The sequence below is a fragment of the Vipera berus genome, assembly GCF_964194415.1.
Source record: "Vipera berus genome assembly, chromosome: 6".
In the NCBI taxonomy this organism is placed as follows: domain Eukaryota; kingdom Metazoa; phylum Chordata; class Lepidosauria; order Squamata; family Viperidae; genus Vipera; species Vipera berus.
The window spans coordinates 83,008,985-83,022,135 of record NC_138208.1 but is presented as its reverse complement, the minus strand read 5'-3'; the positions used below and the strand labels follow the sequence as shown (position 1 = coordinate 83,022,135).

Sequence of the window (13,151 nt, the reverse complement as noted above, 5' to 3'; positions counted from 1 at the left end):
AATTTCTATGGAAGAATTTAAAGTATTCTGATTCTAAGTTGAAATACATGAGAAAGATGAACATAAGCCAAAGATTGTTCACTTAGGTCCTTCTCTCATCATAAAATAATTATATATCCACAGGTAGGTATTAAAGAGAAACAAATTATGAACAAATGTTCTGGAATCCATCTTCCTTTCTCTCTGAACCACTGTATCAAAGACTGCACTTGTTAAGTTGGCATTTTGCTTCATGCTAGATTTGCAAATCAAGGAAGGAAAAGTTTCTGAAGAGGTAAGCGTTGGTCTTTTGCAGCAAGAAAAAAAACAGAACTTCAGGGGATCTTAAAAGACAACAAACATATAATTAGAGATGTTGTAAAGGATCACATTCATTTCCTCTGCTGAAATAAATATCAAAGCTCTGGTACTGAATTTTGTCTCTTTTAGGAAAGTGCTTCACCATATATACAGTATAGCAGGATTTCCCATTAATGGAAAAAAGTCATAAAATATATTTTGATATAAAATTTATACTCTCTTCTCCTTTCTCATTCTGTTCTGTTCTGTTCTGTTCTGTTCTACTCTACTCTACTCTACTCTACTCTACTCTACTCTACTCTACTCTACTCTGCTCTGCTCTGCTCTACTCCTCTACTACTGTACTATGGTGATTGGCCCCAAAGTTACCCAGCCAGCTTTCATTCCTAAAGCGGGACTAGATTTCACAGTCTTTTGGTGAACTGGCCCAAAGTCACTCAACTAGCTTTCATATCTAAGGTGGAACTAGAACTCACAGTCTCCTGGCTTCTAGCCTGGAGCCTTAACCACTAGAGCAAACCGGCTCCGTCACAGGACCAACCCAATTTTACAAGCTTTTTTCTGGCAGTCAATTAAGCAAATGCTGCAGTCGTTAAATGCACCCTTTTAGTAAGCCAACCGGTTGTAAGGTGAGGACTACCTGTAATCAATGGATGGATTTTGGCTGTCATTTTGCTGTCATTTTTTCTGAATCTGTCTCTTTTGTCTCCCCCCCCCCCACACACACTTTTTTTGGAGGGGGGGCTGGTGATTTTGTCTGAGATCAAGGAGAAGTAAATCCGAGAAGGCCTCGTAATCAGTTGAGCTCCACAGAGCCCCCAGCCTTTTTCCTTTCCAAAGCACCCTTTCCAAAGTAGCAACTGTTTCCTTCTCTTCTCCAAAAGGAGGGTGAATTTTTAATTAGTCATTTTTCACAAAGGGGAAGGAGGGGAGGGGGTGGGAAAGGAGGCCAAAATATCTTACAATGTCAATATCCCCCATAACATTTTTTCTAAAAAAAATAAATAAATCTTTAGTTCCTCTTTACCCCCAAAGCAGGTATACCATTGTGTCTTCTTAGGCACAATCTTTTTTTTCCCTTTTTTTTTCTTTTCTTTTCTTTTCTTTTTCAACTTCCTTTATTATTGAACTGTGAAGAGGGCTGTGTGGAGATGGGAGAGAATCCCCCCCTCCTCATTTTCTATTCTTTCGTTCTTCTTTTTTTCCTCGATGGGGAAAGAGCCAAGGTATGAATGTATGAATATGGCACCCTTGTAATGATTTAACTGGAGCTTAATGAAATTTTCATTGCAACCTGCTGTTCATTTTAATGGCCTTTGAAAGACAATAGAACAATGGCTGGAGGGAAGGGAAGATTTTTCAAACTGCAATGCTTTTGTTTAAAAGCCCCAATGTTCTCTGACTTTCTCCCTGTCCCCCCCCACCCACAACTGTACATATGAACGCACACCTCTTTCCCCCACCCATCTCTTCACAAAGCTGGAAGTCTTTTGTTTGTGCCCTTGTGTTTGTTTTCGTTTTAGCGGAGCTGAGATAATGCATAAGCTCCGTTACCATTCTTACATCTAACTGCAACCTTTGCTTAATGGAGTTGCTGGTGTGTGGATGGCTTCCCACTCAACATTGTTTTTACAACATACTGTCGTGCCCCCACCCACGCCAATATCTCTTCCCCATTATATGCTCCTCCATCAACTGTACCACTTAGGCTTCCTCATCAGAAGCATCTTTGCCATCAAAATTAGGAAACCTCTTTGTGGCCAGGTTGGTATCTCTGGAGAAATACAAACAAGAAGGTTTCCATCTTTTTAAATGTGCCCTTTTCTGAGAGGGTGGGGGGAGGGGGAAAGGAGATGGAGAAAGTGGAGGACAAATGACATTGAGCAAGGCTGTGATCCAGCTGACTCCTGATTAAAAGGAAAAGAAAAAAAAAGGGGTCCTTTGCAATCACGGAACTCAGGTGTTTTTGGATATAGGAGTGGGAAGACTGAATTTGCAGGTCTGACAATTAAAATTTCTGCAGAAAATAAGAAAATGAAATTTTGTACACCCCAATGTTTTCTCAAATGGCCACATGAAATATAGTCGGCTGAGACTGGGCTTCATTTAAGTTCTGCCTTAATCGGCAACTTTAACAAGACATAAAAAACCATGTCTCCTGGGTGTCTGAGATATACCCAAATCTTTAAAATCTTTGACCAGGGGAAATTTCATACCTCTCTTTACCTTATTTCCCCCTCTGTGCTCTTTGCTCTATACAAATTCATCTATGAATTGCTAACATCTAGACCAGGGGTCCCAGACCCATGGTCCATGGACCAGTACTGGGCCACGGCATGCCAGCAACCGGTCCGCACAAACAAGCAAAGCCCCATCTGCGGGATGTAGGCAGCCCACACAACCATGCACCCTCCAGTCTGCGGAAAAACCTCTCTCCACAGAACCGGTCCCTGGTGCCCAAAAGGTTGGGGATCTCTGATCTAGGACATCTATTCTAGATCAATAATGAAGAGATGGTGCACATTTAGTCCAGATCAGCTGTTCTTGCTCATCATTTATTATCATGCATATACATTATAACGCATTATGCATAATATTATTTATTATTATATATGAACACACGGACTCTGGATAAACGACAGGCACAGCTCCCTGCATGCAGATTCTTAAAAAGTAGAGGAGAAGCAACCACGTTACTCTAATGAGAACACCATACTTACATTAAAAAGCAATAAATAAACCAAACAATTAGTAGTCTCTTTTAAAAGAGCATCTCTTTTATGACGCAATGCTTTGGAAGAAACACTCTAGCAGATATAGGCAGCCTAAAATCTCCAAGATGTATACAGGCCAAAATGTGTCTTACTGTAGCTCCTCAGTTCTTCCACTGCTTTGCTGCAATTCAGCAGCAAAACACTGAGAAATGGGGGCACAATTTCCCACCGATTCGTAACTGGGAATAAAAAGAAATTGGAAATATTCAATGACTCCAAAGCTTAGAGTCTATATTCAATTCAAAAATAATCCCTCTAAAGCAGAGGTCCACGACCTATGGGCCACAGCCCACTACTGGGCCATGGCCTCTTGGCCACTGGGCCACATGAGTAGCTGGGCAGTGCACGCGCATGTGTGTGTGCTAACCCCCCTTGGGCCACTGTTGCTGCAAGTGTTGTGTGGGAGGTGGCTGCAACGCTAGTATCGCGTGGGTGGCAGCGTTGCCACGAACCTTGCGCTGGGGGGGGTAGCACCGCAAGCAGCAGGTGGGCGAAGGCACACCACACACAGGTGCCACAAATCTCGTGCGGCCAGCAGCAGTGCCACAAGTGGCAGAGGGCGGCATCACTGTGGGCCGTGGCACGAGCCTCGAGCTGGTGGTAGAATCGCCGTGAGCCTGGAGGCATTGGTGCCACAAACCTCACACAGGCGTTGCTATCGCAGCCCTGTTTGCGTGGTGTGCATGCTCACAGGTTGTTCGTATGTGTGCGCGTACATGTGGCCACATTCATACCTGTCCCTCCCTCTCCCACTGGGCTGCCAATCCAAAAAGGTTGGAGACCCCTACTCTAAAGGAATGTGTGGGGTATAGGTATTGGTTTGCTCAAGCTTCCGAACTGCACAACTGATATCGGGTACAAGTAATCCTCCAAGTACAACCATAACTGACCCCGGAATTTAGGTCATAGCTTGTTGCAGTCGTCAGTCAAGGCATCACATAAGTGGATTTGAAGTTTTTGCTATTTTTAAAAAAAATAGCAATAGCATGTAAGCTTATATATCACTTCACAGTGCTTTACAGCCCTGTCTAAATTGGTTTACAGAGTCAGTATATTGACTCCAACCATCCGGGTCCTCATTTTACCAACTTCGGAAGGATGGAAGGCTGAGTCAACCTTGGACCAGTCGGGATCGAACTCCTGGCAGTGGGCAGGGTTAGTCTGTAATACTGCATTCTAACCCCTGAGCCACCACAGCTCTTACATTATGGGTTAAGGAAACACCATGGCAGTTAAGTGAATCCTTTTGTCCCAATAGGTTTTCACTTTTTTTTTTGCCAGAAACAAGAAGTAAATACTGGGGGGGGAAATTGCAAATTGCAGTCACATGACTGTGGGATGCTGCAAAATCTGTAAAGGCGAGCCAGTTGCCAAACAACCAAAATGTGATCATGTGACCGTGGGTGCATTTGCCCATTATCCTAACCTTGATGACTGTGTTAACCCAATTTTCACGTCCGTACAAAAAGCTGGATGTTACTCTAACCAAAAGGTCTAAGTTCATATAGTACACACAGGAGCACATACACAAACAAACCAGTCCAAGATAAAAACAACAACAACCAAACAACATGTTGTACATTAAACCTTAACTCTAGTTAATAATACTATGTGAACCCGGCCATTATAAATCCTTGCGGCAGCATGAAGGGTAAACGTCTCCAAAGGAGCACCAAACGATGAACTAAACAGGATTGAAAGAAAGTGAATATTAACATAAGGTGTTCCCCTCCCCCACAAAATATTTCTACTCTTCTATCCCCCAAATCATTATTTTCAGCCTGGCATTTAATGGCTGGATATCAAAGCTCTGGCCAAGTTGAATTGGAACATGTACAGGAAATCTCTCTTGCATGTGTTTCCTTTTATTAACCTGTAGTTAAAAGGGACCCCTATGATACTGAGAAGCCACATAGCTAGTAGATACATCGCAGGAGACATTATAAAAGCGAAGCACAGTTTGAGATCACTTTCCATCTCTTTGGAAGACAAGCAAGCATCCCTCTTCAAATGCTGCCCGTCTCTGCTTGCATAAGAACAAAGGTTCAGATCGTCATACAAATATGAATAGGCTGAGATGGAGAAATGGTGGTAGTCAACGTGCAATTTAACAGAACAAGAGACGAGAAAGGGAAGTCTTGGAAGTCTTCTAGTCCAGAGGTCCCCAACCTTTTGGGCAGCAGGGACCGGTTCCGTGGAGACAGGTTTTTCCGCCGACCGGAGGAGGTGGTTTTGTGTGCTGCCTGCTTGTTAGTGCAGACCAGTTGCTGGCATGCCGCAGCCCGGTACTGGTCCATGGACTGGTGGTTGGGGACCCCTGTTCTAGTCCAACTGTCTGCTCAAGCAGAGCTGTGGTGACGCAGTGGTTAGAATGCAGTACTGCAGGCTAATTCTGCTGATTGCCGAGTGCGGTTTGGCAGTTTGATTCTCACCGACTCAAGGTTGACTCAGCCTTGCATCCTTCCGAGGTCGGTAAAATGAGGACCAAGATTGTTGGGGGTTATGTGCCGACTCTGTAAACTGCTTAGAGAGGACTGTAAAGCACTTTGAAGCGGTATATAAGTCTAAGGGCTATTACTATTGCTGTAGCTGATCCGATGATGCATTAGGAGCCCTGGTGGCGTAGTGGTTAGAATGCAGTATTACAGACTAACCCTTCCCACTGCCAGGAGTTCGATCCTGACCGACTCAAGGTTGACTCAGCCTTCCATCCTTCCGAGGTCGGTAAAAATGAGGACCCAGATTGTTGGGGGCAAGAGGCTGACTCTGTAAACTGCTTAGAGAGGGCTGTAAAGCACGGTGAAGTGGTATATAAGTGTAAGTGCTATTGCTATTTTAGACAAATGGTTGTCCAGTCTCTTCTTAAAAGCCTCCAGTGATGGAGCACTTACAACTTCTGAAAGCAAGCTGTTCCACTGGTTTAACTGTTCTCACTGTTAGGAAATTTCTCCTTAGTTCTAGGTTGTTTTTCCCCTTAGTATTTCAGAGTCTATTTTTTATTTAATTCACCATCCATCATCTATTGTAATGGCACAAAGGTGTCTCTAAAGTCTTTTTTTTAACCACTGCTGTGCCCTAAAATGCTGGCTCCTCAGAAAAAACTCCTACCTTTTGTGCCAATATCTAGAAAATGAAGGAAGGAAACGATGAATCAATAAAGCCATTTTCTATTCCAATGTACGGAGGTAGAGAGGGGGAAAAATGCAAGGCAAAACAAGGAGTGTTTAATGCAAAAACAAGGCAAACGCTGTGCAATGAACCAAGTATCTCCCCTTGTAAAGTGTAGTTGACCCAATCCTGGGAGTTAGGTTGAAGTTTGGTATAGAGCAGTGATGGCGAAACTTTTAGAGACAGAATGCCCAAACTGCAACCCAAAACCCACTTATTTATCACAAACTGCCAGAACCACATCAGCATTGTGGTGCCCCCCGGGGGGGGCAGGGAGGCACGTCTGAATGCCGACTCTGGCATACAAAAGCCAGGGGGGCACAAAAATGGGCCACCGTGCTGCAAGGTGCAAAAATGGCTGCCACAGGGTGCAGATACAAGGCGCTGCACCAAGCAAGAACGGGGCAGGACTAGTGAGTGTCACGCAGGCACTACCCCCACCCCATTTGTAGCATGTGCTTGCTCGCGGCCCCGTGCGTGCATACACGCATGTAAAATGCTTCCCCCTCCCTTTTCTTCCAGTCCGCCAATCGACAATGGTTGGCGACCTCTGCTCTACCACTTCTACTCGAGCTTGCTAGTTATCCGCTTCACCCCCTTTGTGCTGGGAGGGGCTCCTGTGGCAGTGGCAGCCTGATGGACCTGCTTCTGGCAGTGGTGGCACGTGTGCCAACAGAGAGGGCTCTGAGTGCCACCTCTGGCATGCATGCCATAGGTTTGCCACCACTGGTATAGAGAGTGACCGGCCCAAAGTCACCCAATGGGTTTTCTTGAATCTCTTCAATCTTAGGTAAAGGTAAAGGTTCCCCCACACATGCATGCTAGTCGTTTCCCACTCTAGGGGCCGGTGCTCATCTCCGTTTCAAAGCCGAAGAGCCAGCGCTTGTCCGAGGACGTCTCCGTGGTCATGTGGCCGGCATGACTAGACGCCAAAGGCGCACGGAAAGCTGTTACCTTCCTGTTCTGTACCAGCCTGCTACTGGCCCTGCAGAAAAGGCAGGGACAACCCCTTTTACAAGAAGGCAAGAGGCTGGAATTAAGCCTGCCAAATTTATTGATACAAAAACAAACGGAACAAGACACGAATCAAGAAACAGGAGCTTTTCAAGCGGTTGCCTTCAGCAAACCAGCCCTCCCATGCATTCCCCTTTTATACAGTTCAGGGCGTGGCTTCTCTCTGCCTCCTTCCGAGGTGCCCCATTGCCTTCCTCTGTTTACTCCTGATTGACTGCCTCCTGCGTCGGGTGTCCTTGAACAGGGCCAGCTGTGGGTCATCTTCATCCACGCTGTCAGGCTCACACAGCTGGGTCTCCGTCGTGACCAGGTGGGAGGGGCCTGGCTGAGGGCTCTCATCAGCAAGATCTTCAACCCCCTCAGCAAGCTCTTCAACACCCCCCTCCTCCTCTGAGTCGTCCGACCCAACTGCCGAACCCACAGGCTGACCCTGAATCACAACACTTCCCACCGTAGTGGTCCCTATTTTTCTACTTGCATTTTTATGGGCTTTCGAACTGCTAGGTTGGCAGAAGCTGGGACGAGTAACAGGCGCTCACTCTGTTACGCGGCACTCGGGATTCGACCCGCCAAACTGCCGACCTTCTGATCGACAAGCTCAGCGTCCTAACCCACTGAGCCACAGCGTCCCGTCAATCTTAGTCTACCATTTTAAGTATAGCAACCACACTGGATCTTATTTTAGGACAGGAAAAGCACTAACCAAAGACCTGAATACAATTGTGAACTGCAAATCTTATCCTAGTAATGCTGCTAATTCCAGTGGCCTACTTTCTCACCGTTTTGAGAGAGGGAGGCCCACAGCCTTAAAGCAAGTGCAGAACAAATCTGAAAATATTCTTAATTGAGTTAAAAATATATACATACATACAATCCTTTTTTAGTAAAAGAAAAAGGTGCCGGAACTCACACATGTCATACAACCCGCCTTGCCTACCCTATAAGGTTCCATCCAAAAAAGGTGCCGGAACTCCGTTCTGAGTGTTCTATGAGAAAAAAGCCCTGCATACATACAACAAAACCATTTCCACTTCCCCAAACTGAGGGAAATCCCCACCCAATCATATAGGAGACAAGATACATCCACTCTGCATCTCCAGCCTGGCTCCTATCACCCCAATGTTAAATGCAGTTCCACACATCAAAATAATATCCAGCTCCATTCTAGCATTTCAACATTTTGGCTCTCCTTAAGGGGAAGCATTTTATAATGCTTAGAAGAAAAGGATATGAAGTTCCTGGAATCAAAAATTGGAAATAGCAGTTAAAGAGCACTACAAATTTCCAAACCTGATTACTATTTAAAGCCTACCTACCTACTAAGTCACCCTTCTTCTGGCTTCAACATGTTCTGCATTTCATTCTAAGGAATATCTCCAGAGTACAATGGCTTCAGGCAGTGCTTTGATGGAGACAGAGATGCCCATTACATTTTGCTTTGGCAAAAGGGCAAATAATATCTGACTATTAATTTAGGATAGTTTTAAATTGCTAATCCACTCAAAGACATGCATGGCAATGGCCAGCATGAAGGGCACAGCTCACTTCCCAATGAAGTTGCTTAGCTAATGTCCATGCAACACATCCTCAGAGGCAGGTTTTGGCTAATCTTTTATATCATTTATCTACTAAAAGAAGAACATGGATGCTTCATCTTACATAATGAACGTAAGTATGTATTTTAATATTGCAAGGAGTGGTGGGAGTCACATACAAAGACTAGACAGATAGATTTGCTTTAATCCAGGATTTAAAAGGCAAATTAAAAAGGCAATTTAGTGTCTTCCAAATGTTTGGGTTGACAGTTCTTACAAATTCTTACTTCTGACCATGTTGGCTGTGGCCAATGGAAGCTGATTTCCCAAATCTCTGGAAGGCATTTTGTTATCTCCCCGTGTTTCAGATTATGGGCTAATTTGCATATCAAATTAAATAATTTTTAGCCTTGTAAGAATGAACTGCAGAACACCTTCCATCCCTACTTCACCTTCAGGTTCAGCCAAGAAGAGAAATTTGAAAAATTTAGATTAAATCCCAGTCTATCGTGATATTCAAAGAAGGACCAACAATGGTCGTTTTTCATGCTTTCACTGAAGTACATCAGATTTAAACCACCGAAAAACAAGTGGACTTAATTGAGCCAACAGTCATCATAAATTATGGTTTGGAGTTCTCCAATGTTTCCGGCTTTGTGGACCAGATGGTTTGTGCAAGTGGCTGGCAAGCGTGCATGTGCAACTCCATTTGCACAAGTGGTGTGCACGCGCGCTGTCGCTCATGCAAATGGAGTGCACGTGTGTGCACTTGCCTGCTGCTCACGCAAGTGAGGGGGGTGCACATTTGCGCACAGGCAATCACTGACTGTTGCCATGGCTCAGTTGCAAACCCCTCATGGTGGCCCGTGGGTTGGGGACCCCTGGTTTGGGGGGGACTCTTTCTGTCTCAGATAATCAGTAATGGAAACTGAGGTTAGCTATCTTTCTACGACTGTCCAGAAGAAAGGAAGAGAAAGAGGAAACAGGCTGCCAAGACTCAGAACAACTTACGGCTTGTCACTGTAACGTACACAATATATCCAACGATCCAGATATTATTGAATTCCCACCATTTCTGTGCCCTATAGCGAAGGAAAGTGCTGGCTATGAGCTTTTGGTCACATTTCAAGATGAGTTGAGGTTGTGGGAGATTAAAGGAAAGAAAGAGAGAAGGGAAGGATGGACTGCAGCCCAATACAAAGGGAACCTTGGCAGATCTGATAGGCACAAGTGTTCTCAGAAGCTAAACAGGCCCGGAACTATGGAAGAGAATATCTCCTTACACAGGAAACCATTTCAGAGCCATTTGTAGCCTGATCTTCACAAGAAAGATGCCAACTAGAAAATGCCTGGCACATACCGTAGGAAGAACAGGACGTTTTTGTTCAACCATACCTGGATGGCTGTATATTATCAATCATGGTGTCCTCTTTATCCATAATACATGAAGAGAAAAACCAAAGACATAAGAAGACTCTCATCTTCCTCAACGTGGGGAGACCAGTTGATCAGAGTAGCCGAGTCAACGTTTCTCCTTACCTTCAGGCTCATTTTTGATCATCTCTTCCATCTTCCTCTGTTTGAGAGTGTCTACCACATCTGCCAGGCTTCCTTTACGCCGTTCAGGAGTTCCCAGCACCGTGCTGGAAAAAGATTCTCCACTCTGGCGCCCACCTTCGTCGGCCTTCGAGGGGGAGGTAGATGAGTTGTGTGGGGCAAATGAAGACATCACTTTATTGCCATCAACTTCCTGGAAGGGAAAAGAAGGTTACATGTAGCAACCCTTAAAAGGTAAAGGTAAAGGTTCCCCCGCACATGCGTGCTAGTCGTTTCCGACTCTAGGGGCCGGTGCTCGTCTCCATTTCAAAGCCGAAGAGCCAGCGCTTGTCCGAGGACGTCTCCGTGGTCATGTGGCCAGCATGACTAGACGCCAAAGGCGCACGGAACGCTGTTACCTTCCCACCGTAGTGGTCCCTATTTTTCTACTTGCATTTTTATGTGCTTTCGAACTGCTAGGTTGGCAGAAGCTGGGACGAGTAACAGGCGCTCACTCTGTTACGCGGCGCTCGGGATTCGACCCGCCAAACTGCCGACCTTCTGATCGACAAGCTCAGCGTCCTAACCCACTGAGCCACCGCGTCCTAGAGCAACCCTTAGAAACATACAAATACACTTGCATGTACACTGGCAAAGGAAAGAAGGGAGAGGGGCCTGGTTAATTATTATCTGTATATAAATGAACATTTGCTTCAAGGAACCAGTCATGATGATGGGAGTGGTTGAAGTTAAAAAAATAATAATACCGAAAACAAAGGCTTTCCATCAAAGATAAAATAAGATTACAGGATTAAGTGAGAAAAAAAATGAGAAAAAGAAATATTTGCATGTATACTATGTAAGTGTCTGTGTGCATGTATGTCTGTGTTTATAGACACCAACACAAAGAGAAAGGAGTTCTCCAAATGAGAACTGTTGATGTTCACTAGTTTTCCAATAATAAGGTTATGGATTACCTTTAATTGTTTGCTTCTCTACAGAATTTAATGGTCAACCTTAACAGATTTTTTTTATTTTTGTTGAATAATAATCTATATCCATTTTTTTTGTTTCCTTTTGTGCAGAGCTTAGTACCAGCCTTGGTGGAGCACTGGGCTAATGCCTCCTTAAGTAACAGCAGCTGCCTGCAATTAGTGCAGGTTCGCATCCCACCAGGCTCAAGGTTGACTCAGCCTTCCATCCTTCCGAGGTAGGTAAAATGAGGAGCCAGATTGTTGGGGGCAATAAGCTGACTTTGTAATAATGCCGCTTGGGGGGGGGGCGAAAGCCCTAATAAGCAGGCATATACATAGAATGAAGGCTACTGCTAAGCTTGTAAGCCGCCCTGAGTCTTCGGAGAAGGGCGGGATATAAATGGAATTAAAATAAAATAAAATAAAAATAAATAATGATTCTTGAGAATGAAGCACCCAGATGCTAAATACCCAGTTCTGTTTTGGCTTCTTCAAAAGTTTTCCTATCTCGACATACCTAGGCTTGTGCACACAGGCAAACACTCACATATATACACACTCATATATATACACACATGGATATGGTAAAAAATGTTAAGATGGTAGCCATGTTGATGTGACTGAAACTGCCAAGTGCAAAGAATCAGGACCATGCTTTAAGTTGCAGTTAAGAAGCTGTATTGCTAAAGCCCGTACACCAGAATCTAGTCAACTAAGGTCCAATGCTAAATTGGCACTAGGTTAATCAAATTCAGGAGGTGTTCAACATAAGATTGTTTGTGTCATCATATCGACTCTAGCCTGATGACTCATTTAACTCTGCCACCCAGATCTTTTTGCTCTTCTCCTACGTCAGATCTGCTTTTTTAAAAATCCGTGTCACACTTTGATTGAACTTTTGCAGCTACTACCTTGATTTTCTTCGGACCCGTCTGTCAGTTCCACCAGCTATTCCTTTTTTTCCCCCTGCATAGTTCAGCTCATTTAGATATTTCTAATTTATTCTCTTCCTTGCCCCAATCCCATATCGCTCTTCTGTATGTTTTTTTTTAATAATTCTTTTAAACACAAATTTCCTGATACATAGATGATTGTAATGATGCTTGCAAGCGCCAGGCCAAATGAAAAGCATCCTTCTCCTCAGTAAAGGTGAGATCTGACTCTCATTAAAGTCACCAAGCATATTCTCACCTATTTTAATGGATTTGACTTAATAGCCACCTTCTGGTTTGCCATGATGAAACCATAATTCTTCACACCTCTTGATATTTCAAACGTTACTTCCCTCCCTCTCTGCCTTCCTTCCTTTTTGGCCCGACTTTGCTCCCTTCCTCTTTTTCTTTGTAAGTTTTCTTTTACCTTCTTCCAGTTAGCATCTCTTAAACTGCCCATTTTGTTGTTGCACTATAATTGTCTTCCTGTGATATTTATGCATAACTAAGGTAATGTGCTTTTCCTTAAAAAACTGCAGTATAGCATATATTAAACCTTAAAGTTGCTGTAGGAATACTTGTTTTAATGGCCCAACTATGGTTGGGTTGAGGGACGCGGTGGCTCAGTGGGTTAGGACGCTGAGCTTGTCAATCAGAAGGTCGGCAGTTTGGCAGGTCAAATCCCCAGTGCTGTGTAACAGAGTGAGTGCCTGTTACACGTCCCAGCTTCTGCCAACCTAGCAGTTCGAAAGCACATAAACATGCAAGTAGAAAAATAGGGACCACTACAGTGGGAAGGTAACAGCGTTCCGTGCGCCTTTGGCATCTAGTCATGCCGGCCCCATGACCACGGAGACGTCCTCGGACAAGCGCTGGCTCTTCGGCTTCGAAACGGAGATGAGCACCGGCCCCTAGAGT

The 13,151-nt window shown here is 44.5% G+C and overlaps 1 protein-coding gene across 2 annotated transcripts in view; it reads right to left on the bottom strand.

Annotated features, from left to right (window-relative positions):
- Nucleotides 1-13,151, bottom strand: part of SOX5 (SRY-box transcription factor 5) — a gene marked incomplete at its 5' end in the record, with an annotated part of 509,776 nt that overhangs the window by 371,763 nt on the left and 124,862 nt on the right. For both annotated transcript variants that reach the window (XM_081330567.1, XM_081330566.1), the window contains one exon: nt 10,331-10,541. In XM_081330567.1, the coding sequence (XP_081186693.1) occupies nt 10,331-10,541 (211 nt within the window). The remainder of the gene's footprint in view (nt 1-10,330; nt 10,542-13,151) is intronic.